This window comes from Esox lucius, chromosome 21, assembly GCF_011004845.1.
Source record: "Esox lucius isolate fEsoLuc1 chromosome 21, fEsoLuc1.pri, whole genome shotgun sequence".
Classification (NCBI taxonomy): Eukaryota; Metazoa; Chordata; class Actinopteri; order Esociformes; family Esocidae; genus Esox; species Esox lucius.
The window spans coordinates 26,646,554-26,674,489 of record NC_047589.1 but is presented as its reverse complement, the minus strand read 5'-3'; the positions used below and the strand labels follow the sequence as shown (position 1 = coordinate 26,674,489).

At 48.0% G+C, this 27,936-nt stretch overlaps 2 protein-coding genes across 2 annotated transcripts; both read right to left on the bottom strand.

Annotated features, from left to right (window-relative positions):
• Positions 1-6: 6 nt before the first annotated feature.
• Positions 7-21,405, bottom strand: LOC105022066 (polycystic kidney disease 1 like 1). The gene is made up of 52 exons (XM_020041698.2): positions 21,320-21,405; positions 21,035-21,154; positions 20,770-20,938; positions 20,377-20,616; positions 19,783-19,915; positions 19,479-19,682; positions 19,200-19,381; positions 18,847-19,050; positions 18,373-18,536; positions 17,704-17,970; positions 17,387-17,575; positions 17,230-17,289; positions 17,069-17,110; positions 16,836-16,901; positions 16,432-16,617; positions 16,245-16,322; positions 16,020-16,162; positions 15,646-15,766; positions 15,442-15,562; positions 15,079-15,271; positions 14,934-14,990; positions 14,332-14,829; positions 13,924-14,184; positions 13,726-13,839; positions 13,467-13,618; positions 13,272-13,372; positions 12,849-12,909; positions 12,572-12,709; positions 12,401-12,487; positions 12,019-12,226; positions 11,101-11,207; positions 10,204-10,423; positions 9,941-10,114; positions 9,662-9,848; positions 9,496-9,572; positions 9,058-9,386; positions 8,855-8,939; positions 8,339-8,524; positions 7,995-8,113; positions 7,797-7,907; positions 7,565-7,688; positions 7,365-7,448; positions 6,814-6,950; positions 6,098-6,332; positions 5,549-5,653; positions 5,167-5,307; positions 4,955-5,089; positions 4,399-4,629; positions 3,829-3,990; positions 3,541-3,705; positions 1,136-1,232; positions 7-925 (listed from the first exon to the last, which is right to left on the bottom strand). The coding sequence occupies exons 1-52, from the start codon at positions 21,348-21,350 to the stop codon at positions 909-911; spliced, it is 7,818 nt and encodes a 2,605-aa protein (XP_019897257.2). The 5' UTR covers positions 21,351-21,405; the 3' UTR covers positions 7-908.
• Positions 21,379-27,427, bottom strand: LOC114829908. The gene is made up of 10 exons (XM_034289480.1): positions 27,357-27,427; positions 25,765-25,884; positions 25,479-25,660; positions 25,187-25,348; positions 24,300-24,643; positions 24,095-24,181; positions 22,799-23,978; positions 22,198-22,408; positions 21,841-22,026; positions 21,379-21,382 (listed from the first exon to the last, which is right to left on the bottom strand). Exons 3-10 carry the CDS (start codon positions 25,534-25,536, stop codon positions 21,379-21,381), a joined length of 2,232 nt encoding a protein of 743 aa, XP_034145371.1. The 5' UTR covers positions 25,537-25,660; positions 25,765-25,884; positions 27,357-27,427.
• Positions 27,428-27,936: the final 509 nt, after the last annotated feature.

Sequence of the window (27,936 nt, the reverse complement as noted above, 5' to 3'; positions counted from 1 at the left end):
GTTGTTTATGTTGTTTTTATTATGCATAATGACACAGCCTAGTGAATACATAATTAAGCATGTCTGACTTCACACAAGGTTGCAAATGTTAGGGACCTTGTAATTAATTCACAGATTTTACCCAAATTCCGGTTGAAGGATTTCTGGAATCAGGAGGAACGAGCATGGAATCTGGAAAGCAGCAATCAGGATTTATGCAAAACCAGGGAATGTATTGAAAGGAAATGTGCAACCCTACTCCACACATTTAAAGATGCAACTTCTTTATTAGATCCTTCTCTGATTCATGGACCTAAACATAACATTTAACACTTAGCCAACGCACTCAACCAGAGCGGCTTACAGTGGTGAATGAATACATTCACAGTGTCAGCCCCAGTACTGTCTGACTGTTCCTAGGATTTCCTCCCCCTCCTCTGTTTCAGTCTCTGGGATTCTATGGACCATGACCTCAACCACAGCTGTGTGTGGCCCTCCACAGCCAGCCATCACCCCAGATACATGCTTCTGTCCTGGGTTGAGCTTCTCCGACCCAGCTTTTTGGCTGTGCATGGGCCGTTTGTAGATCTCTCCACCCGACTGAACCACAGTGGTCCAGTGACCGCTCACAGTTTTGACAAGCTGACTATCCATCCAGTCGGGTAGTCTATGGGTCTGAGGTGGGTTTTTCCCTTTCTGAGCAGAAGCCGGGTACTCCAAGTTTGGGGAGGAGAGGCACCATGGCCCATCTAAGGAGGTCGAGTTCTGGAGGTGGAGCTCTGAGGGGAACGATGAGTGTTCTCTTGGTGTCCTCCTGGGTGTCTCAGCACACAGGGGACTGCGATACGTCCCAACCCCACCTAAAAGTGCCCTGGCCGGTGCTGGAGTCGGTCTTCCTTGGCCTCTCTGATGACGATTCTGGAGGGTTTTTAAGTCAAGCTCCAACCTGGGATGGAAACAAAATCCACTCAGGTCAAGTGAGTATCTCATGACTACATCTAAGTACAATTTAAAGAACATTTGGGGATATAATTTTCAGCGGTTAAAAACTTAAAGGCGTTCCCCACAGTTTCAAAGTAAAGGATACTCCAATAACCTTATATTTTAAGAGTATAGGCTTATGCTGGGTTTTATTTGAAAGATATTTGCCATTTACCTGTTGTAGTGAGTGTCAGTGGGAGGTTTCTCACATCAGGGTGGTAACTGAGAAGCGTCTCTTCAGTAACTTGTGCTATCTCGCTGACACCAGACCGCTACAACACAAACACACACACATAAAACTACGCCAGAATCATGGACTGGTTGTGACGGTGCGAGTAGAATGAATGCGTAAAAGAGAGGCAAAAAGGAAAAAGAAACAAAACGAACGATTCAAATGTTTCACGTTAGTTCGTTTCTTTTTGGGGTTTAAAAACGAGCACACCAGCATGGTAGCTAACAGACAAACAATAATCCGTGAGGTCCCGTGGGCGAACAACAGAATCTAAACGCAACTAAACAGTGATTGTAATCGGGTGGGGTGAGGCGGAGCGCCGGAGAGGAAGGGGAGCTGCTGTGCCACCCGGAGCAGACGTTACACTGGGACAACTTCCTCTTGGGACCTCTCTATTTTAGCTCACATTGGGGATACTTGAAACAGCTGTGTTTCAGCTTTAGAATATGGGGATTTGGCTACTGTCGTGATCCACACACCTAAAGAACACAAAAATATGTCGAATCAGACCAACGAAATTTAAACCTTAAGGGTTTAGGTCTGTGGTTAGCGTTGATAATTGCCTACCCCTCCCAACACGGTGCTCCAGAAATGATCTTCTGACAGACGGAAGACAAGTGGCCAGTACAGGTCAATCCAAAAATCCACATGCTGGCCCTCAGCAATGCTGGCCCTCCGCAATGAATGTCTGGACTTGTATTCGCTATATACATTTGGCTACACACATCAATGTATATAGCAAACTCAGGCCTGTCCGGATACTTAAGGTCAAATATTTGGGTAATCACTGATTAGGCCTAAATCAAATAGATTATTTGGTGCTACAATGGTCCTGTGGTTTAAGACACTGTCTCCTGTGCGCCTGTACTGCTGCAGGGTGGGTTTGAATCTGACCCACTGCTCTTTCAGGCACTTTTACCACTTTATTGTCCAATAAGACATAAAATACTAAATATATATCTATATATATCTATATCTATATATCTATATATCTATCTATACACTCACCTAAAGGATTATTAGGAACACCTGTTCAATTTCTCATTAATGCAATTATCTAATCAACCAATCACATGGCAGTTGCTTCAATGCATTTAGGGGTGTGGTCCTGGTCAAGACAATCTCCTGAACTCCAAACTGAATGTCAGAATGGGAAAGAAAGGTGAGTTAAGCAATTTTGAGCGTGGCATGGTTGTTGGTGCCAGACGGGCCGGTCTGAGTATTTCACAATCTGCTCAGTTACTGGGATTTTCACGCACAACCATTTCTAGGGTTTACAAAAAATGGTGTGAAAAGGGAAAAACATCCAGTATGCGGCAGTCCTGTGGGTGAAAATGCCTTGTTGATGCTAGAGGTCAGAGGAGAATGGGCCGACTGATTCAAGCTAATAGAAGAGCAACTTTGACTGAAATAACCACTCGTTACAACCGAGGTATGCAGCAAAGCATTTGTGAAGCCACAACACACACAACCTTGAGGCGGATGGGCTACAACAGCAGAAGACCTCACCGGGTACCACTCATCTCCACTACAAATAGGAAAAAGAGGCTCTAATTTGCACGAGCTCACCAAAATTGGACAGTTGAAGACTGGAAGAATGTTGCCTGGTCTGATGAGTCTCGATTTCTGTTGAGACATTCAGATGGTAGAGTCAGAATTTGGCGTAAACAGAATGAGAACATGGATCCATCATGCCTTGTTACCACTGTGCAGGCTGGTGGTGTAATGGTGTGGGGGATGTTTTCTTGGCACACTTTAGGCCCCTTAGTGCCAATTGGGCATCGTTTAAATGCCACGGCCTTCCTGAACATTGTTTCTGACCATGTCCATCCCTTTATGACCACCATGTACCCATCCTCTGATGGCTACTTCCAGCAGGATAATGCACCATGTCACAAAGCTCGAATCATTTCAAATTGGTTTCTTGAACATGACAAAGAGTTCACTGTACTGAAATTGCCCCCACAGTCACCAGATCTCAACCCAATAGAGCATCTTTGGGATGTGGTGGAACGGGAGCTTCGTGCCCTGGATGTGCATCCCACAAATCTCCATCAACTGCAAGATGCTATCCTATCAATATGGGCCAACATTTCTAAAGAATGGTTTCAGCACCTTGTTGAATCAATGCCACGTAGAATTAAGGCAGTTCTGAAGGCGAAAGGGGGTCAAACACAGTATTAGTATGGTGTTCCTTATAATCCTTTAGGTGAGTATATACACATATATATATATATATATATACCTGTCTATAATATATATATACCTGTCTATTATATGTATATATATAATAGACAGGTGGGGTGATTCAGACTGTAGATGTGTAGGTAATACCTAGGCACTCTCACCTGGGAGGCCAGGCTGGAAGGACTCAGGGTAGGACACAGGAAAGGACTGTGCACCCTGTTGAAGATGTCTTTAGGAGGCAGGGTGTTTTGCTGATTGTTAGACAAGGAGTTCAGTCTGAACAGCAGCTCATCCAACAGGCTCTCAAACTCCTGCAGATAAAAAGTCTGGGGACAAAGACATACATCAATCAACTAGTTAACCCACTAGTAAACCCACAAATGTTCCCGCTCTACTCTCTACTTAAAACAATCTTTGCGATATTAGCATTAAAGTAAAAGTTAACTTACTTTGCTATCGGTGTAGACATCTGTCCTTCTCAGTTTGCGCCGACCAATTGAAACAGCCGCCCAGTCCCTGATGTAGCCAACCAAGTCAGAGAGAGTCAGTTGGCTCCTCCTCTGACCAGCTCGCTTAGCAACCCCCACCAATGAAGAGACGACTCCAATCACCTAGAGAGCAAGAGGTTTACAACAGACACATTGGAATAGCTTGCCAGAGTTTCGATTAGAAACAGCTGAAATAAAGTTGAGTGTTACGTACACTGTACTCAAGAAAGGTTGGCTCTAGAGGTAATTAGGAAACCTGTTAATTTCATATATAAATTTTTGTATTTTGTAATATTCACAATAGTAACCGGAGGCAGAGGCTCTGGAGACACGTTTGTCAAGGGATACAGAGAGGGAACAGCAGTCAGCCAAACCGGGGTTCAAATCAAACGGGGGCATGTGAGGCAGTAGGTGCTGAGACTGCTGTCACAGACTCTGGCACAAAACTAGCTGATTCATGTCAAGGGTTTGATCAAACACAAAGGCATAGCAACAGCATTTGAAGAAGTGGTTTGAAGGTTGAGTGCATACCAGTGTTGTCCAGGCCACCATGAGGGCTAGACAGAGAGGAGACTGGCTGTAGGAGGTGTGGAGCTTGTGGGGCTGAGAGGACAGGGTTGGGGCCCGGGAGCCTGGTGTGTCCCTACTGAGGGACAGGCTGGTGGGGGGAGAGCGGGCCAGGGTGCTGACTTCCCAAGGCCCCCTGAGTACTAGTACATTTCCCATAATGCACAGAGCCAACAACAGGACGGCTCCTGACAGCTGGGAAATGGAGTAGTTAGAGCAATACCAACATCAGGACACACCTCGCAGACAGTGGGGAAAGGTGGTGAATTTCAACCACATGTTCTAACGCATGGTTATTGTAGTGCAAGTGGATGGAGTGGATAGAGTGAGTGTGCGTGAAGGAAGGTGGCTGTGTCTGTCAGTTGTTTACCACAGGCCAGACTCGTCTGGAGAAGGTGGCTGTGTCTGTCAGTTGTTTACCACAGGCCAGACGAGTCTGGAGAAGGTGGCTGTGTCTGTCAGTTGTTTACCACAGGCCAGACTTGTCTGGAGAAGGTGTCTGTGTCTGTCAGTTGTTTACCATAGGCCAGATGAGTCTGGAGAAGGTGAGTTTAAGGAGAGTCAGTGAGGCGGTCGTGGCTCTGTTAACCCCCATCAAACACACACTCTGGACGGCCAGGAGGAGGAGCAGTACCCCACACAGTGTCCGGGTGTGCTAGAGATAGAAGACACATCATCAACATCATCATAATCCACACACACACACACACACACACTCTCCCTCAGTCTTACCAGTTCACAGGTAAACAGTAGGCTGAGGTCGATGTGCGCTCTGAAGCCTTGTCTTTGCAGTAGGTCAATGACCTCCAGAGACAGAATGGAGCGGTTGACTTGGTAAACAAAATACACCAGGACTAAAAGGAGAATAGCGACCTGGAAAGAGACAGAGGGAGAAGGGCCTGAACAGGTAACTGACCTGTTTCTTATAAACACACAGAGACATTTCATGCCGAGATAAAGGGTACAAAGTTCAGATCGTGGTTTGCTTGAATCTGATTGTGAAGAGGCTTGCTTGATTGCTTCTAACAATTCAAAGAAAAGTCGGAGAACCGCAGTGAGCAGCCCCAGGTTCGGAGAGAATGAAAAGAGGAGGGGAAGCCAGTTGATCTCTAACCTGCAGCCAGGACCTAGGGTCTCTGCAGTACCCCAGCATGTCTTTCTCCCTGGCAGAACAGATATGAAGGATGAGCTGGATCAGAGAGACGAGGAGGAAGAGGTGCTGGAGATGAGAGATTACAGTTAGCGCAGAATTCAAACTAGAAGGCCCCGACAAGCTCATGAGAGCTCACATTGTGTCTAACATTCCACATTCATTTGTACCCAGAGTGACTTAAGTAGTGAGTGCCTACAATTCCTCACTGGTACACCTTGAAACCCAGAACCCTGTCTACCGACTGGGCCACACAGCGCACTACTTTGGACCCACGGTCAAATAATGCAATTTGATGCATGGACAGGCCACAGCTCAAAGCCACAGTACATACTGACCTTCAGCTATCATTGTTTTTATATCTGAGAATTTCTTGTCTCCTCAACTGGTAGCTCATACAGAAGCCTGAGGTGGTGGACTCTGACCAGAGGTAAGCCGAGGGAAGGTGCTAAAAGTATATAGTTTTTTAGGTTTGGGGGGACACAAAAGGCAGGTGTGTTGTCGAGGCGCTACCTGGCTGACCATACTGAAGTAGAACCAGGCCGTGGGGGTGTGATAAAGCCTGGCTGACTCCACATGGACGGAGGTATGCAAAGCTCCGCCAAGTGACCTCTCAGCCAGCAGGGTCACGCTGGCCAGCTGGTTGCTGGAGGGGCTGTAGAGAGTAAAGTGGGTTGCCGTGGCTATCGTCCGCCTGCCCAGCCAACCAGTGGACCTCAGGAACTCTAATCTGGACACACACTCTGACCTAGAGTGGATAGGACAGGACGACATCAGCAAAGCGGTTTCGGTTGTAGTAGACTCATGGTAGTTCATCAGTGATGATGTTGCTGAGTGGTGGGGTTGCTTTGCAAATGATAGCTGTGATGATGGTATTTAGTGGTTGTGTTCTGGTCTGACTGTGGTAGCTGTGATAACGGTGTTGAGGGTTGTGTTGTGGTCTGACTGTGGTGGCTGTGATAACAGTATTGAGGGGTTGTGTTGTGGTCTGACTGTGGTGGCTGTGATAACAGTATTGAAGGGTGTGTTGTGGCCTGACTGTGCCAGCTGTGATGATGGTATTTAGTGGTTTTGTTCTTGTCTGACTGTGGTAGCTGTGATGATGGTATTGATGGATGGTGATGTGGTCTTACTGTAGTAGCTGTGATAATGGTATTGAGGGATGGTAAAGTGGTCTGACTGTAGTAGCTGTGATAACGTTATTGAGGGCTTGTGTGTTGTGGTCTGACCGTGTAAGGCTCAACCGGACCGCGATCTTGTTGCCAGTGTAACTCCGTAGTCGACTGCAGAGATTATGGCCGTCAGAGACTCCAGGGGTGTTTACTGTGAGGCATTCTGGGAAAAGGTTAGCCATGGCAGAAGGCACCTGAGGGTAGGTCAGAGGTCAAGTATGGGTTTAGGATAGCTACCAAAGACCCACAAAACAATAAACTTTTCTAGTGTAAAAAAAATGGAAAGCAGCTGAGGTTGTTGAGCCAGTTAGATCACTCACAGCTAAAATACATGTGGAATACATACTGCGGACAGACAGTAAAAACTAAACTACAAGTTTCTCAAGTTCACTATGGCTTCACTTATTTTTCACGTTCACCATAACGCCTTCTCCTGGTGGACAAGAGCACCTGCACTTTTACTAAGGATAAAATAACAATAATTACATTTATAATAATTTTAAAAAAGATGTAAATAATTTGAAAAATGTAAATCCCCCTTCTATACCAATGGCTGTATGTTTCAAGTCAGGCATATTGACAGATGTGTTATTTCTCCCAAGGTTTACCTGGCACGTGAATAACTTGGAGGAATCGATTTTCCACAAGATGGGCTCTCCTGTCAGAATAAATGTTCCCTGGCTGGCATCTGCCTGTCATAAGGAGAAATTAAAAATATTGAGAAACATTTTAGATGCTTTATTTGAATCAGCAAATTAAATGTATATTCAAACATGAAGCTGACACACACACACAAACCAATGCCCACCTTCCCAGTTTCTTGTGTGTTATTATTCCAGGGGCGCCAGGGCAGACTATCCACTAGACTCAACAGTGTCCAGTTCCAAAACTCCTCGTGTGTTTGGACGGACAGGAACGGGTTAGAAGGGCTCCTGCAGTTAAACAAAATGTTCATTTTGATCATGAGAATCGATGCTTATGGGTATGCTTACCGCAAGAAAAAGTTACACACGAGCGATTGTGTCCCTTCCCGCCGCTACCTGGTGAACTGGGTTTGGATGGTGCGGGTGAGGCGACAATGATCTGCAGGGAAGCTCCCATAGGTCATGCACAGGAGGAGGAACAGCATTAAAACACACACTGCCATCTCTCTATGGAGGGAACACAGTGGGTCAGACACAAACGGGTACACACACTCGCGGGCGATCGCACACACACACACACACACACACACACACCTGAGTGTTTTGTGGATGAGTGTTTCTCTCATCCTTCTCCCTGCTGTTCTCCTCAGTTCCCCAGGAGTAGGTGGACCAATCAGGCGTAGGTACCGAGCCCTCTGACGAGCCTTCAGAACCTGTTAATCATCCAGCATGTTTAAGTTGGTTTTGTACAATTATTTTAACATTTGGGCACGTTCCAGTAAGCTTATTTTAAAGAACTCCTTTCTTCGAGTGATTGGTATTATAGAGAATAAATATAGAGACTTTGGAAGCCATGCTATTCTGAAAAGGTTTATTCTTCCAGTGATATTCATGGGAGTTTGCTAAATATAATCTTATCAATCACTGATTGTTATTACCCTGTCGAAGTACGGGCATCTCTGTTGAGGCTGATGAGGGCTAAGCTGAAAGTCCTCAGGGACACCAGAGCCATTTTGGTTCCACAGTTTCAGAACCTTTGCCTGAAACCTAGTCACTCCAAAGACACTGGCAATGTCCAGACTCTTCCTATGCCAGAAGGAGACCACCATGGCCCCAGCAAGAATCTAGTAAGGAAAACCGAACAGACCAATTCCAACAAAGTAAGTTAGATGAATGTTTGTGACTTGCTGGATTTGATCATTACAATGGATTTTAGATGTTTCTGGATGAATTGAACATGACGCATTAACATCAGTACTATCACTATGGGATGGGACGGATGCCACAAATGATGAAACGTTCGAGCCAGGAAAGCTCATTCAAAGCATGGGGTGCTGTCCAATCTTGTCCATAGACGGCTTACAGGATAAGGTAAAGTGTAATTTTGGAGAAATATCCCTTTCATCTTGTGATTTCTGTAAGGTTTGGATTGCGTTTTGTTAGGTTTGGTTTACCATGGCTGGCTGAAGGAGGAAGACACAGGAGATCAAGGAGATGAACAGGGAATGGATCCACAGTAGGGTTTTAGTGCTGCTGAACCTAACACACATACACACACCAAAAACACACCCTGATAAACAATTGGTACCATGTGTTTCTAGAGATTAACTTGATTTCTATAATGTAGGGGATGATATCTACTCTGACATGCACTAACCTGATCCCAAAGACAACAGTCACCACCAGAGAAGGAAGGCCCAGAACCAGACACAGTACCCAGGCTAGGGGGTGACACCAGCGGGTTAGATGACTGACTCTCCCCCCTAACTCTCCGCTGGTCTGGATGTTGCCTGGCAGTTTGGAGCTGTTATCCCGGAGGTTATGAACCCTCTCCTGGCAAACATTCATATCTTCCGGGACAGTGGCGCCTGCTGGCCTGGCCACCGAGCTGTTACGGCTGACCCCCTCCTCTCCACAACCACTGGATCTGCCTTCTGAGTAGTCGTTGTCCTGGTTTAGCTGATCCTGACTACAGAGAGACGAGGCCTGGAACCGAGACAGGCATAGACCCGCGAAACCGAATATGACATAAGCGAGCCAACAGAGTGTAAAGAGTATTTCTCAAGTGTGTGTAAGAACAGGAAGTGTGTGTCACCTCGTATTTCGGCCCCCAGGCCTCCTGTGCCCACCGTTGCAGATTGTTCCAGGAGTCACTCACCGTCAGGGAATCCACTGAGTGGAGAGAGGTAAAGATCAATGTCCACACCTTCACCCATACTCAATATCGCCAACGTGTGTGTGTGTGTGTGTGTGTAGCCTACCCTCTAGCGAGTAGATGCCCTGCAGTCTGACCGTTTCTTGTTTGACCGCTGACCTTTTTACTCCGACCTTACGCTGACGGAACAGGAGGGATACCGCAGTCGCTATAGGCAACACAGTCAGAGCGCTGAGAAGCCCTGTCGTCAGGGAAACGACAGAGACGTCGACGAGGCCAAGCTCTGAGGTGCGCTGGAACGACACGAAGGGTAACTGGCAGTGTAACTGGCAGTGTCAGAATAACCAACTGATATATTGATTGATAGATCGACAAGCTGACTCACCTTGTCCTCGAAGCCTGATAGGATAAGCACGTTGACACACATGTAGCCCAGACACAGCAGCACACACACACTGAGGCGCTGCGTGCGTGTGAACGCACTGGGGGCTGGGCCACCGTACACAGATAGCCACAGGTGGAAATCAGACATGTACTCCGACAGCTTCAGACACAGCAGCTACACACACACAGCGTAACAACACATCAGAACATCGTGGCGTCATGAGAGTGCGTGTGTGTGCGCGTGCCAGCATGTGCGTTCATTACCTCAGTGAACCCTGGCCCCTGTTGGCGGACCCTGAGTCTCCTCTCCACCCGCCCATCACCCTCATCAACAGCCAACCAGCACCGGCCTAGGAACAGCCAGCTCCGCCCATTGTCCTTCACCTCACACACCTCCACCTGTCTGAGGTACCAGCTGGGAGAGGAGCCCGTGCTGTCATGCCACAGGCGCACCCCCCACAGGGGACCCAGGCAGTCTGCAGAGCTACAGAAACATCAACACATTACACAGGCCAGGTCACAGCATCGATCCTGTCACTTCACCAGTGTTGTAGTTTCTTTTTCAGTGGGCGTGTCTCACATCACCAGTGTTGTCGTTTCTTTTTCAGTGGGCGTGTCTCACATCATCACTGATGTCGTTTCTAATTCAGTGGGCGTGTCTCACATCACCAGTGTTGTCGTTTCTATTTCAGTGGGCGTGTCTCACATCACCAGTGTTGTCGTTTCTATTTCAGTGGGCGTGTCTCACATCACCAGTGTTGTAGTTTCTATTTCAGTGGGCGTGTCTCACATCACCAGTGTTGTATTTTTATTTCAGTGGGCATGTCTCACATCACCAGTGTTGTCGTTTCTTTGTCAGTGGGCGTGTCTCACATCACTAGTGTTGTCATTTCTATTTCAGTGGGCGTGTCTCACATCACCAGTGTTGTAGTTTCTAATTCAGTGGGCGTGTCTCACATCACCAGTGTTGTCGTTTCTAATTCAGTGGGCGTGTCTCGGTCTATAGGGCTTCTGGGAAAGGAATGTGTCACATGCGGGCAGACGGCTGAGGGTGACGCCAAACAAACAAACTGTATAGTTTTAGTGACTCTGTCTTTTAAACAGAGAAGGACAGCTATGCATCGTAAAGGCTGGCACTGAAGTGTCAATGTTGTTTCATACCTTAGTATAAACGTGTCCCTGGAGTTTCTTCTGAACAGAGGGCATTCTGGGACATGTAGTTGTCTTGTCAGTGATGCCCCGTCCTCCCCATACAGGACAATGTATACCTAACGCAAAAGACCAACAAGTATGCCACAATTCTGGGAGGCGTCCTTGGGAAAAAGTAAAGGTGCAGCGATAGGAACATAATATTTTGAGGTATTTTTACGGCCGTCTGTGCCTGCGTCATAATTGTCTGTACAGAAAACAGACTATTACATACTAACTATTACAACTGACGTGTTCCCAGAATTCAGCACTAGCTACTGAACGGTCAGCCGTGGAGGTCAGAGTTGACAGCCAGTGAGAAGGAGGAGAAGAAGAAGAAAGAGGCGACAGCTCTTAGGGAACAGTTGTCATCGAGACTGAACCACAGCTTGAGAAAACCAAACACCAAACACATCTTTCATCACAAGTGCATCATTATCCATGTTATCCAGCCACAATAACGTCATAGAAGTCATCAATCAAATTTATTTATGTCACAAACTGCTTTACAGAGACACCCGGCCTTAAACCCCAAGGAGCAAACAACAGTAGTGTTGGTTTCCATAACATGCATGGCTTTTAGAGATTGGACCCCCGATCAATAACATCAGACAGAGGGTTTACGGTTCCGGAGTTGCCGTCAAACATTTGGGATGAGGAGGATGATGTGAACATTTCCGTTCACGTTGTGGCTGCCCACACACAGTAGCGACGGTCTGCGTTTTCATGTCTTAGAGCTGGCCCTCTGCGGGAATCGAACCCACAACCTCGGTGTTGCAACAGCCACCCTCTAACAGCCGAGCTCCAGGAAACGATGAAACCCGCAGAGGGCAGAGAATGCCACAGGAGAGGTGGCGGAGGAGAGGCATGGCGGCGAGGGGTGATAACTACCTGGGCAGACATGCTGGTTGATGAGCGCAGGCCGGTATGAATGGTGACACAGTAGAGGTGTGTGTCTGACCAACAGTTGTCAGACAGGTAGTGGACCTCCTGGTTCTTCTCTGAGATGATGTCAGCCCTCTTACACATTGTCGTTCCCACGGCATACAAACACACACACACCACACACACACACACTACAGTCGCATCACTGACCAGGCTTGGAGGGGGAGGCAGGCAGGACGACGGGGGTGATGAGGGAAAAAAAGAGATATAAATAATTACAAAAACACTAAATATCTTCATTTGACATTCCTACTCTGTCCTCTAACTGAAACTAAACATCCCATAACCCCCTGATCACTGACAGACGCCGTCCCGTGGTGTGACTGACCTAACGAACTGGATCAGGTCCTCAGAGTCTTCGTGAGCGATCTGGATCTGCTGTTGGACCACAGTCAACGGTCTCAGGTGGCTACAGCTGGAAGACAGACACATGGGGGACTCAAAGCGTGTTTGAGCAAATTATCGTGTGCGTGTGTGTGCGCGCGTGTGCGTGCGTTACCTGCAGCTGACCCCGGAGTGTGAGGTCAGTCCCAGACCAGGTGTGCATCCTTCATGCATCCAGCCCTGCTGGTGGTCCCAGGACAGACACTGGCTGGTCTCCACTCTCAAGGTGTAGTTAACCTGTCCGCCCGGGTACCTGTACGAAGGACATGGAACCCTGAGCAACTAACGGAAGGTCTGTGTGAGGTATTCCTCTGTAAGAACATATAATATGTTTGGTAGTTTAATTTGAATAAAACCCTGGCAGGATATTGTTATGCCTGGTGTTGAGTTACATGTGTTGAAGGGTCTTGTTGTAGTCAGCGTTGAGTAGAGCCAGGTAGCCTGTCCCTACAGCTGGACAGAACATCAGAAACACCTTCATCAGCAATGGATATGCAATAGCATCTAATCACTCTGACAAAACAAAAAGCAAAACCCAAGGAACGGCAGGCAATGTGATATGATCAATGATAAAAAGGGGAGAGGGAAAGAGGATGGTCTCTTAAAGAGTGAGATAGACAGAGGTGAGGGAGAGTGAGATAGAGAGTGAGGTGGGGGAGAGTGAGATAGACAGAGAGGTGAGGGAGAGTGAGGTAGACAGTGAGGTGGGGGAGAGTGAGATAGTAGTGAGGTGGGGGAGAGTGAGACAGAGAGTGAGGTGGGGGAGAGTGAGATAGTAGTGAGGTGGGGGAGAGTGAGACATAGATGAGACGAACCGCTGAGGTATGACGGGGGCAGGGAGATGTGGTGGGTGTTTCTGTCCCATCGATAGATGCTCTGGATGTGAAACAAGCTGGGAGTTGGCTTTTCAAACATCCTGAGAAAACACGCAATAACATGACTACACACTGTCAAACTATTTCCCTTCTAAAACGGATCGTTTGAAGTCGTACTCAAAGGCATGTACCCACCGGAAGAGCAGCATGATGGGAAAGGTGTTGTTGGGTGGCCACATGAACTCCACGCTGACCTGTATGGCCTCCTGCAAGGCCTGCTGGGTAATGTTGAAGCTGTGGTAGTTCACCTGGCTCTGCAGCAGAGTGAACTCGTATACAGAACTTAGCTGGGAAGAATTGAGATAAAAGATTACACACAGACACACACACATACAATCACACACACATACACAGGCAATATGCCCATCAATACAAACACAAAGTAAATGCATACATTTGTAGGTGTTTTGGGGAATACAGTGTTGATTGGTTGGGAGAGCGAGCGCACTGGAACCTCTCTCCTCGTGCTGCAGTTGTACAGAGTCAGGTCAATCACTGGCCCTGTCAACTGAAAGACACACACATTCATCATCATCATCATCTCAATGGCAAATATGTACGCATGCGTTTGTGTGTGTGTGTGTGTGTGTACCTGAACAGCCGTCTTGGCCCAGAAGTAAGGGTTGTGTGTGAACGTGGTCAGTTGGCAAAAGACACACAGACTCTGTGGTCGATCCGCGGTCTCCCTCCCTTTCTGACCGTACAGGACCAGGTCCAAGCACTCAGGCAGGTGGACCGTAGCCGAGCCGGAGCGGATGACTGTGGTTTGACCGCGGCTGTGCTGAGTCATCTGCAGATCCATGACACTGGTGGTCACGTTGTAATGTCGGGCCTCATTGAAGAGGACGTATTTCTACAACAGAGAGGACGGTCAAACAGGGAGAGGAGGAGATGGAGCGACAGGGAGAGGAGGAGATGGAGCGACAGGGAGAGGAGGAGATGGAGCGACAGGGAGAGAAGGAGATGGAGCGACAGGGAGAGGAGGGAGGTAGTATCTCACCAGGAGTAACTGAGCTGTGGTCTGAAGAACATCCCTTGTCAGCTGCATGGCAAGCTTAGTAGGCGTGGCCCATTTGACATGATCAGTGGGCTTGTCTCGTACGAGGTCATCAGTAGGCCTGGCCGGTGTGACATCATCAACGGAGGCCTTGTCTCGTACGAGGTCATCAGTAGGTCTGGCCAGTGTGACATCATCAACGGAGGCCTTGTCTCGTACGAGGTCATCAGTAGGCCGCGCCGGTGTGACATCATCAACGGAGGCCTTGTCCCGTACGAGGTCATCAGTAGGCCGCGCCGGTATGACATCATCAACGGAGGCCTTGTCTCGTACGAGGCCGTCCGCGGGAGCGGCGGCCTCCAGACTGTACGACAGCAACGTGACCAGAGCATGGAGGGTCCAACTGTCCAGTAGGTACGCAACCGGGACACTGGGCTGGTGGAACCGGTCTGAGATGGACTGGACCTGATCCACCACCGCTCTGGCACTGGCCAGGGAAACCTGCGACAACAAACACGCTGTTAATGCGTCACCTTCTACGTGACCCTGCCTCTGAAGCCTGGGCCCGCAGTTCTGGTCCACTTCTGGTCCAGCAGGCTTCCTACCTGGTGGCTGATGTGCATCAGGTCTTTTAGCAGGTTGATGGCATCTATCATGGACACCTGGGGACAAATACTCAGCTCTAAGACATGAATAGGCCGGTGTTTGAGGGTCTCGAGAGGTCTTTCATTCTTTAGTGTGTGTGTGTACCTGGTCGCTGATGTCCAGCTGACACACGACATGGATGAGAGCGGTGCGTGTGTGTGTGTGTGTCTGTGTGTCGGTAACAGGGTCCTGAGTGAGTCTGTTAAGGACGATGGACAGGAGGTGGACGTAATTACGGATCTCTCCAGTGTTTCCCAGCTGGACCAGAGCAGACAGGTTCCTCAGACCTGACTCAAACCTACAAAAGGCAGGCAGAGAGGAAGAGAGACAAAGGGCCTCAAATCAATCAAACAACCAATTCATGAATGAATTAGTCAGTGATTCAGTCAGGCAGTCAGTGATTCAGTCAGGCAGTCAGTGATTCAGTCAGGCAGTCAGTGATTCATTCAGGCAATCAGTCAGTCTTACAGTTCCGTATTTGGGTTGCAGTGAGAGGAGTTCCTGCTGAAGCTTGGTAGGACTGTGACGGTCACAGGACACGGTCTAGTTGCTGTTCCAAACCTGTTCCGGACCTCTGTATAGATAGTAACTGGAACACAGGGACAGAGTGTTAATAAAGACAGGACACTGAACGCACTCTGAGGACATGTCGTAATAACAGATGGTAAGGACCTTTATATCCATCATCTGGGTCTCCTGAGGGCAGGTTGAAATAGTACTGAAAGTCTCTTCCCTGGTACAGGATCATAGGAGTTCTGTGTCCAATACTGAAACTGAACTCATACAGCAGGTCCTGAAAAACAAAGTGACATCAGTGACACACCTACAACATACAGTCTACGACATGCCTAAGACATACAGCCTAAGACATACAGCCTAAGACATACAGGCTAAGACATACAGCCTAAGACATACAGCCTAAGACATACAGTCTTTGACATACAGCCTAAGACATACGGCACGCTGACCATAACAGCTACTATGTAGATACAGTTCTACTTGTGTTGGTTACAATGTGTATGCATGTGTGCGTGTGTGTGTGTCACCTCTCTTCCAGAGGTGCAGAAGATGCTGAAGTGTGTGTGTAACTCAACGCCGCTGCTCGGCTGCACCTGACAGGTCATTCCTCGGGGGGTTGGGCTAGTGGACAGGAAGAGCTGAGTCTGCCCCACTACTGCATCATGGGAGTCTGAGTTCATAAGCGCAAGCAATTACACACACTGTGATCAACAGGTAAGGGGGTTTATTAAAAAACAAAAAGTAACACTCACTGGCAGTGACCTCCAACATGTATTTGCTGCCTGCTCTCAGAGTGAAGGGTTTGAACATGATGAGAGCCGACGAGATTCCTGGAGAGACAAAAGCACGTGATGTATTTGTCTGATTTAGTCGAATCGAGAGATTGAACAGAGGGCACTCATCAATCTTTCCCTGTAAAACATGCTGGTGTATGCTCACCTGTGTACGTGTAGGACTCAAACAGCTCCCGTTGTACCAGTTCTCTGGGCAGGTCCAGTAATGTGGGATCAAGGACCACCAGGGAGGGGCTGGAATCCATGAGGTTACTCTCCTCATCCTCACCTGACTCTGGGATAGCAGGAGCAGAGTCTCCCCCTGAGCTTCCATAGCTCCCGCCATCCACACCTGATGACACACAAACAGAAGGACAAACACACACACACACACACACACTGTAAATTATGACGACGTTTGAACAAATACTTTGAATATAGACACAAGTTAGACACACACTGTAAATGTAGAGACACAAAGATCACACACTGAAAAGTACATATGTATGTCTATTTCCTACAGTATGTTCACACACATGATGGAGAAATATAAAGTTAACACACAACTACCTGTTGGTCTTCCTCCGGACACACCAGAGTCTCCCTCCTCTATTCCCAGGAAGGGATCATCATAGTCTGTAGGACGTACATTCACAACTCTGTGAAACCTTTCGCACAAAGGTTTACTGTCTATAGACAGTTCTGAAATGTAATGGAATATCCACATCTGCAAAAAACTATTGGCATGGATCTAAATCTGCACAAGGCGTTAACAGTGAAGTTATCCAAGCCTGTGTGATTACCTGCTGGTCCGAGTAGTGTCTCATTGCCCTCCAGTCCCACCTCTTCTGGCAAGGGTGGTGAAACAACACAACAGCTTGTTAAATATATTCCTTCTCAGTATCTCCTGGCTGTGGAGCTGAATCCTTTTTAACGTCAATAGTAATGGACACAATTAACTGACCTGGAACAAAGGTTCCTAACAATCCACCACCAAAGGTCTCTCCAGCATAAGAGCCCTCAACTGCAACACAAACAGTTATTCACCTGAACCGAAAGGGGTTGTGCCATCCAAAAACACAGTTAATCATCACAGTTAATCATCTTTTCATCTGTCTTACTGGAACGTCGTTCCGCATCTCCACTCTCCCGGACAGGGTCATAGTCAGGGGGCAAATCAGGACTCAAAGAGTATTCCTCGGTGGCGTCGCTCCGGCCGGGCATGCCAGAGTAAAGAAGGCTGCCATTGTCAAGGTCAACCACGTCCGAGATGGAGTATGGTGGCCCAGAGGGGCCAGACCCTTCCACGTCTGAAACAGAGAACACCTTCCAATACTGGTACACCGACGTGCAGTATTTCAGAGATATAGTAACCTATCCAAGGAAAATAATGACTTGCAGATGCTGATATGTTCCTTGAGTGTTGTCACCTGCTTACCCGGCTCAGGTGCACTGGAAACGAAGCCAACTGGATCGGAGACGGGCTCCGGGGAGGACCTTGCGGGGTGGTTGGCCGAGACGCTGGGACTTTGGGTCACCAAGCTGCCCGGGACTGATGTTCCGCCGACTGTGTTTGACGAAGTCACCCTGCTTGCGTGAGAGGTGCGGCGTGGGCGTGGGGATGTCAGGGAAGGGGGCGGGGTTAGCGGAGGAACACCAATGATGTTGGAGGGAGCACTCAGATCCACACTGTGACAGAAGGGCACTGTAAGCAGAGGGCACCGGGGTTAAAACGCACATTGTGTCCCGGGGATCCTGTTCACATGCAACACTGCAGCACAGGTTCGAATACAGCCCAGGGCTCTGTCTTTCACCACTCTTCTGTCCAATAATGCATGGAAAAATATATATATTTTACCACAAAGACTCGTGTCTACCCCTTACACACATACACACAGACAATGAAACACACCTCCATCATAGGCACACACTTACAAAAACTACACACACACACACACACACATTAATAACCACTCCTCCATATTGCACATTAACACTAATACATTCCTGAACTGGGTAAGACACAACCACCCGGTCATCTTAAGGTCTTTACAACAAAACGCAAGTCTTGGCTGCCCTACAGTCCGGATGGTTCCCCATTTCTTACCCCCAGTCTCCACCTGACGGGAGGATTTGACCAGGTAGAGGGTCCAGGCGAAGCGGACGGTTCTGGAGACGGGGCCACAGTTCTCACACACAGCTCTGACTGAGAACGACTGGTCCCAGTTCACTGAATCGCCCGGGCCTTGGTACCAATACAAAGACACCTTCCTAGGGAGAGACAAAAGAGAGAGAGAGTTAGAAAGGAGACGCAGAGACGGCAAGAGAGAAGGGACAATGAGAGACAGAGGTCATTATTGTCACTTAGACCAATCTATTCTGTTTCAGACATGTGCATGTGCTGATAGAGACACCGGGTAAAGATAAAGGACCGAGGTTTCAGCTGAAAGAGCAGTTGGTCGGATTCGAATCCATGCTGCAGCAGTGCCAACGGACCAACCGGTGCCCAGCAAACATTAGACATGTTACCAACCGCACTAGCATGTCCTACGTTGAGTAAAGGAGCGTAGGCGTTTCCCACCTGACCAGGCGAGGGGTGATGGTGATGAAGGTGTCAGCGCTGGATGTCCGTTCTCCACTCCGGACGGTGAGCGAGAACCTGAACTGGTCAAAGTCCTGTTTCAGGAACCCCACGGGAAACACGACCGCGGAGAACAAGGTGGGCACGTATTGGTCAAAGCAGGAGCTGTCGAGGGCACTGATTGGCTTACAGGTCCAGCTGAAGCTGTAAAGGGGAAGGGACTTAGTAACGCTCGGAGTGGTAAGTGGCCCCCCCCCCAAAAAAAAGACAATACCAAGAGGGGTGTGCCCAACCCTGCGTCCCAAGAACAGGTGTGCTAAAACCCAGCGGATTCTGCTGATTAGTGAGGGTACCTGAGCTGGTTCATGGGGTAGTCTGGGTCGTAGGACTGCTGCCCGTTCAGGGTGATCACGCTGCCGTTCCCCCTGCTGATGAACACGTTGCTCCCCCCCTGGATGTCGCTGACCGGGGGGCTGGGGACCACCTCCACGCGGACGCTGTAGTTACTGTACACAACCTGGCCCACCACCTGGACCTACAGGACACACAGCGCACAACCGCCGGACAACGTCAGGACGACACACGCAGGTGAAGCGATGGACAGACTTCCCGGGTTGTTTTTCTCCACCCACCCTGGCCACCGCTGTGTAGACACCGTAGTGTAGGAAGTGGCTGGGCAGGGTGATGCTCTGTCTGCCTGCGTGAACCGGGCCCAGGTGTACCGGCAGGCCTGCAGAGGAGTACAGCGACCAGCGGTACTCCAGGCCACGGGAGACGTCGCACCGGACCTCACCTTCGTACGTCACGCCCAGACGCACCATCTCGTACCTCCGCACCTGGGGGGGGGCGAGACGATGTAGTGGATTCTGTGTCCGTCCGCCCCAAAAACCAGAGCCATTTCCCCAATAGATCAAAGACTCTCAGTAGCACTACTACCTGTATTTTGAGGGGGCCCATGTTTTTAACAGGTGGAGGCTCACAGGGGCGGTCGACCACAAACATCTGTGCCGTCAGGGAGGCGGAGCTGACCAGGTTAGAGACGGTCACCTCAACTGTGAACTCTCCTGTCCTGCATTGGGATCAATCACGCTGTCATGCTACGTAGCATAACATAAAACTATGTCACACTATGTCATGCTACGTAGCATACATTTACACTATGTCACGGTATGGCATGCTATGTAGCATAAAATTGCATTAAGTCGCAGTATGTCATTCTATGTGGCATAAAATTACACTGTCAGAGTACATTTTACTTTACATTTTAGTAATTTAGCAGATGCTATTATCCAGAGCGACTTTAAAGTACCTTGGAAAACATAAGTACACTTTCCTTCATCGAAGACATTAGCTGGCAAAGTCAGTGCCAGAGAAATCAAAGGGCATATTTATTTCTGGGTGGTGGGCATGGTTTTTCAGGGGGTTTATGCTATGTAGCCTAACATAACACCACATCGTGCTTTGCAGCATAACATTACAGTACGTCACACAATGTCATGCTACAGAGCATAACATCACATCACATCTGACCTGTGGAACACATGCTGTTCCATGCTCCCTCCCGTTCTCGATGTTCCGTCTCCAAAGCTCCAGGCATAGGACAGGTCGGTCCCAGCGTTGGTCCGACAGGTGAAGTTGGCGGCATGGTTGAGGAGCACAGAGGGCTGGAGGAGCAGCCGGTTAGCATGCACCGCTCTTTGGACCAGGACAGGATGGGCCTGGGAGGTGACGGAGCTCGGCCCGTTGGACGCCAGCACCACCACGCTGTACCTGAAAGGACAGGGAGAGGGGCGGACCAGGATGACGCGGAACCTGAGGTATCGCTGACATCCTTCCACACAAACCATTCAGCGTTTCCAGCGCGTGAATCAGAGTAATACCCTCTCTACCATTAACAACAGGCTAGTTCTGATGAGGGACCACCTGTCAGGTGTGTTGTATCTCTTCCTGACGAAGCGGGAAGTGGTCCGGACTGGCCGGGAATCTCCGAAGTGCCACGTGAATTCCACAGGGTCCGGTTCTTCCGTCAAGGCCAGGAATGATATGTCGGTGTTTGTGGGATATGCCCGCCTCTCCGTGTGAACGGTCACAGCTGGTAGAGAGAATAACAGTCCTATTTCTTGAATGGACTCATTTGACAGCTAATCGTATAGATGTTTGGTTATAATGAGGGACGTGTCACACGTACGTTGCATCGAATGGAGCACAGAGATGGAGACACAGCAGCTTACGCTGCCAACCCGGTTCTCTGCCAACACACACACCTCAAACACACCGCTGGAGATAAACGGGTGGGACACCTCCGCACCTGGAGGCACACACAGAATTCAATTCACAGAAAAGGCTGTGGTTCGAAACTGATTTGTAACAGTTTTTGTCAAGTATTGAAAGTGAAGGTTGACCGATTTCATACCACCTTTGGTCTACTATGTGAGAATGAGAATCTGTTATCAGACCCAGTTCTGGTTCATACCGGCATTGACATAGGTGTTCTGGTCTCCCATGGTCCATGTGTAGGAGGGGTTGGTCCCCTCATCTAACAGAGCCACAAAGAGAACCTCCTGGTTCTTACGGACCACACTATAATTAGGAGAGATTTCTAAACCAGCTGGAACCTTCTCTACGTAGAACAAACGCTCTACAGCGGTACTGTTGTAGAACTCATTGAAGGCCCACACGCTGATCTGGAAAGCTCCCTCTGGGGATGAAATATTAAAGATTAGAAAGTGTAATATCAACTCTAACAGCATGTCAAAACATTTTGGTGAAAATAAGACATACAGTATTTGTAATTTGCTTGTTTTAATGTTCAAAGCATAATTACCTTTTGTGAAATGGTGATGGGTAGATGCAGTTGTTCCCAGAGAACCAGAGACGCCGTTCACATACAAGGCTGGCGAACCGTCTCGGAAGTCGAAAGCAAAATGGCCAGCGCCGGAGGAGGTGTGTCCCCTGAAGACAAGGTGAGGGGTAGCGTACGCCCCGTCCACTGACCTGTGGAGCACCGCGTGGTCCAACCCACACGGGAACTGGACCAGAGGTCGACCAACCGGACCGCGGGCCCTGACCTCTAGGTGTCGGCTGACAAAGGCATGGCCCAGGGGGTTTGGGGTTGTCACAGTAACCGTGAACGTCCCTGGAGTAACAGCCTGGAAAGAGAGGGAGCTCCGACTGGTGTTTCTGAGACAAAGACAGGGAGGGATGGAAAGGAGGGACAGAGGGGTGAGGGGTGAAAGCAGGGAGACAGAGAGAAATAAGAAAACCAAAGGACAAAAGAGCAAACAATATCAAATCAATCCAAAGGGACTGTTTTCAGGTAATACATATTGACTCTGTATGGGTGGGACTTACCTGTCTGTGTGATTATGAATGGTTAGTCCTGACAGAGACACATGCCACACAAACACCAAGGCCACACCCCTAACCACCGTTGCCGTCGCCTGGATGAACTCGTCCAATCGTATCACGGCAGGTGTGGCCAACACCAAGAGGATGTCACTGGTTTGCTTCTCCGCTGGCAACTCCGCTGTCTTGGTGACTAGTGCTAATGTCGAAACGGCTCCTTTAGAGGGAGTAGAAGTTAGAGAGGACAGGTTATTTACTAGGTGGCAAGCTTGACGACAAAAAACACTGTCAAATTAGATTTGCAAGAACATTTTGTTTTGCGCTTTTAGAGTAAGAGCTTGGATGAAGACGTTCAGATCCTAAAGTCTTTCATGGCCCTTCCATCTGGGTTTGTAGAGGTTATTGGACTGTGGTTTAGGGGCAGAATGATACAGAAATGCAGGTTTTGTCGCACAGTAATCTAAGTCTGCTGACTCATTAACTTTCTAATGTCACACAGTTCAGTAACAGCAGTTGAGATGTACCGCTATCTGAAAACATCTCAAGGCCTGCAGAGAAACGCAGGCTGAGCCTATGTAAAGTAAGTAACAATGATGTCATTCCTCACCACTTCCTGTGGTTCTGAGAGTGGGGATCTCTTCTGTGACTGGTGGTGCAGTGAGATCCATCATGGCCGTGTGAAACACCTGTCCAGCCTCCTGAATGCACACATTTGCGGTCCTGTTCTCCGATGAGACCAGGTTCTCAGCCCTGACCACTATCTCAGAGATACCGGTATGCTCAAACACCAAGCTCACCGTCACCCAGGCGCCTGTGGTGTAATTGTGGCTCTGGTACCACACAGTTGAGTTTATTAACACAGTCACGGTCATTTTGGACCCCGTTGTGACAGCAAACAACACTGTGGTTGTTTGGTTGACCGTGAACACACTCGGAACATTCAACACCAGCTCTCCGACGGGCTCTTGGACCAGTAAGTTGGTGCGGAAGCCGGCCCAGCTGATTCGATTGAAGGCTTTGACAGACACCAGATAGCTCCCAGCCATCGGGAAAGTCACCGTCACAGACCAGGCCGCCGTGGTCCTGTTGAACACAGTGGTGTAGCCATGTGCAACAGTCCAAAGCACACTGGAACCTTCGCGGTTAGCCTGGCTGTCTACCGTGAGGTTCAGCTGCGACCGCGCCCGAACCGAAGGGCCCCACGGACCGGCCGGCCAGATGGTGCGTATGCAGTCGTACACCACCACAGGCAGGCAGGGGGAGGCGGAGAGTAGCGGCACAGCCGGGTCATACAGGGAGAAGACCGTGGCTGTGAGAACATAGCGCCCCACAGAGGAGGGGAGGTGGTAGTGCAGGCGGAAATGTAGGCGGCAGCTGGTCTGGCTGTAGTTGGAGATGAGATGTAGGGGACTGGCGGACAGGGACAGGGTGTGGTTGGACAGGACGGACAGGGTGTGGTTGTCATTTCCATGGCAATGGCTGTGGCCATGGGTGAGTTCAAGTCGGAGGTTAAAGTCGTCAAGGTGGTCAAGTTCGTGAACGTGGGTTTGGTTCTGCTTGAGGTCGTGATACACCGGTTTGCCGTGGGTTTGATCGCGCTCCGTGTCAGGATTGTCATAGCTGAAGGTTCTGCTGTGGACATGGTCCGTCAGGGTGAGGTTAACCAGCAGGTTCTGTTTCTGCGTGGTGTGGAGATTCAGGCCCAAAGAGATGTTCTGACCCACAGCTAGGTGGTACCCAGACAGACAGGTCAGGGTCAACCGGCTCGCAACACGTCTCACCACAGCCTGCAGAGAGACAAGCGGTCAGTAAAACAGCAAACTTAACAGAAACTGAGCCCTCTATCAAGTCTTTCCATCCTATAACATATAAGGTCTAATGACATTGCAGCAGAGTTACTCACGATATGAATGGTTTCCTGAGTCCAGCCATGTAAGTTGGAAGCATTGACCATAACAATGTGAACTCCCTCCCTTTCAAATGTTCGGTTCTGAAAAAACATTGAATTTAGTTTTTTGACCTACATGACAATACCGCATCATAGTGCCTAAAGAAAATCCCTGGACTCCCTGAAAATCCCCAGATGGGATCCACTACACATCTCTCACCACAATGCTGCGCAGACAGTCAGAATCTGGAAGGCAGTTTGTCTTGACATCCTGAGTCTTCCCCTCCTCTTCATCATCCTCCAATTCCTCCTCGTCATCACTGAAGCTCCAGTGGAACTGAACCATGACTCCAGCTCTTACGTATGCAAGCAGGGTGAGAGTTTCACCCAGGTAGGCCTTACCCAGAGCCTGGGTTGGGAGGCCCTGGGCTGGGTAGGGAATGCAGCTTGGTGTGGCTCCCCACCCCTGGACCAGGCTGACCTCTAACCCTTCTGGAGAGGGACTCAAGACAGAGAGATGGAGGGAGGAAGACAGCTGGGACAGTAGGTTGGAGACGGAGACATCTGAAAATGAACAGGGAGAAAGAGTGAGTGAGAGACTGAGATGGACGAGGACAGATGATGTGGACAGATGATGTGGACAGCTTTATTCCGAAGCGGTCCAGAGGTATAAATGCAACTTCAACTTCTCACTGCTAAATTCTGAACTTCCCATAGATTGGAAAGCTGTGGCTGTCATCCCTCTGTTCAAAGCCGGCGACAAACATTCACCGCTGTGATCTTAACGCTTCGATGAACTGGCCCTCGCTGCATTACTCAAACACAGACTCAATAACACCAACTTACGAACCAGTCCCTTCTAGGCAGATCTCCTTCACTACTGCTCACTCTGCCTACCCAAAAAGACCCTGGTCATTCCTAAAGTTAGCATTTCCTTTGGTGGTAATTATTTTCAGTTCTCTGCTGCCAGTGTCTAGAATGAATAACACAAGACTCTCAAAGGTTGATTGTATTTATTTTTTAAATGAGAGAGCTAGGGAGGGGGGAATGTGAGACGTAAGATTTCCTATTCCAACATATTTTCTGAAATTGTAGTTTTTGACATACTGATTTGGTATGTTCCAGGATTTTCTAGCATCCAATCAGAAGAAAAGGTGAAGAAGCCATCTTCCCGGACGTTGACACTATGTGAACTTTGACCTTTGTTCCTCTTCCCACAGAACTGAACATCCACAGAAGAGAGGTTCACTCCTCCCAGGTCTTGTATCCCTGACAACCACACAACAGTCCAATCACAACCAACGATCAACATGTCTGTCAAAAATACTCATATGCAGTTATCTTTTTATTACTTCTATCAAACCAGCTACATGGTGGATAGATCTACAGTCTAACAAACCAGTGGGCTGAGTGGGTGGAGCCGCCAAGTAGCCAGAAACCTTTAGGAGAAAAGGCATCCCAGCATGCTCTGCGTCTGTCAGTGCAGCCAGGCTGACATTGCGTATGTAGGGCCCCTGAGATCCAGACACAGCCAAGACATCCGCCCCCTCACCACATGGCGGGCACACAGCGCCACGACACCTGCAGGCGCAGTGAGTCGAGTCAGACCTTAATTCCACAGAGACGGTGCAGTGCAAAGTTGTGGGTGCCACAATAAAAAACACTCTGAAATGACATCTTCCCACCCTGTAGTGTCGTCCGAGTGGAGCTCCCCGGAGGAGCTGTCTGGACACTTCCTGGCAACCAGCCCCTCAATCCCATAACGGCTGGAACATGTTTCCCCCGACAACAGAGTCACAACGTTTCTACGTCAGGCCAAAAATATATAACAATTTAATTACAGGTTTGGTTGTCTGAAGGCACTTAAATGTCTCTCTCTCTCTCTTTCTTTCACGCCATGGAGAAACCATTTAAATGTTGAGGTTGGTTTTAAGCCTTCTTGGGGTTCATTTTACAAGTCACCATTGACCAACAAAACTGGAGATCTGCAGTGGCGAGTATTACATGGCATTATTGCAGTGAATGCTTTTATTTCAATTTTGAACCCAAATGTGCAAGATGGATGCCCTTTTTGTATTGACAGGGAAACCATTTTTCATTGTTTTATGCATTGTGAGCAACTGAAGTCTCTTTTTGTTTTACTGGGGGGAAAAAATGTCTTCTGTCAATGAGAAGTTTACAATGTCTGTGTTTATTTTTGGCTTTGAATATGGTAAAAAAAAGAAAAGGAAAGGACGGTTGTTAAACTTTATTTTAGGACAAGCAAAGATGGCTATATATGTTCCTAGAAGATACAATATTCTTTATGACTCAAATTGTGTAGTTGAATTGTGCTTCAAAAGCCTTATAAAAGCAAGAGTAAGTCATGATTTTGTTTTTTATCTATTTATGAAAGATGTTGAATAGTTCAAAGACATTTGGAGCATAGACAATTTGCTGAGATTTTGGGATAATTTAATGATGATATTGTAATGTTTTTGTAGAATTTTTTAATTAAAGCGTTATAAAATTTCAAAAGATAAAAATATTTCACCACGGAACAGGTCTGATTTTGAAATGTGTGGTGGTGTTGCCTTACAGATTCTGACTTACAGCTGTTTCACTATCTTTGTCTTCCCTCCATAGAAAAATTCAAGCTCCTTAACAAAGATGACAGTCTAGATCTTGTCCTACCATTCAGCTTTGGTAAGGGGCTTTGTCAAAGGACTAATGTCAAATGGCACCCATATCCCACTACGGCTGAAAGTGAAAACTATTTTTTTAAATCATTTTTATACTTTCATTTTTTTTTTTACATTGAGCCTATACCCTGTGATCAAATATCAGTTTAATTTCTTTAGTGAAATAAAAGCAGAATTTGCTATGTCTCCTGCCCAATATCAAGACAGCCCTGGGAGCACGCAACGGGTTTGAGGCCTCCACCATCCAAGACTTTAGACTGGTTACTGGCGTTTCCCGGGGAACCTCGGTAGAAACACCCTACAAACCACTGAGATACTGTAGCAAAAACGGTGAACGGATAAAACAGATTGGTTTATCAAATGTCGTCAATTTACATGTATGAACATGACTTATTCAACATAAAACAACTTAAAGGCCTGAAGCCTTACAGGAGGAAAACTGGTCATTGGATGATATCAGTTAAAAAAAAAAAAAAGTTGTTAGTGAGAGATATAATCAACTTGAATCAAATACCTTTTCCCAGTAGTGGCCTATAGTTTTGGGGTGTTTTCTAATAAAATAATTATGTTAAAGCGTTTATCAATGATTAGCCTACCTTTTCCTGATGTGGTTTCGATAGCTTCGCTGAAACAAACGGCAGATATGCAAACGATAAGTATTTCCGGCCTTGAAAAATGCATTTTTCACCCGTCTGCTTTCATCAGAATATGTGTTAAGTCGAGCAACTGATGGAAAAGATGCACCGATTTGGTGACTGAGTCTTGAAGAGGAGCTCAAGTAAAAGGTGTACGTGTTTTCACACACTAATTAATACAAAGGCAGGTAGGCTATAGCCACTGTATGCAGAATGAGAAACAGAAATGCCTCACTTACGTGAGAAAAGGGACGAAAGACTGATATAAAACGATTTCCGTTAGAGGAAGAGAGGAAGAATCCCTTCGTGAAAACCTTTGTAACTTTAAACAGATTGCAAAACTCACCACACAGACACACAGTGTGTTTAATTGTGAAGGCATTTTTTCTCTAGCCACGTGTTATGATGGACTGTAATTGTTGATCTATTTACATGTTTAAAACATTAGTGAGAGGCCAATGGAATTCTTATGGCTCTATGGACATCCGACCGATTGCGGCCTTTAAACCCCGGCGAGGCTCTAAAGTCCTGAGTAATATGG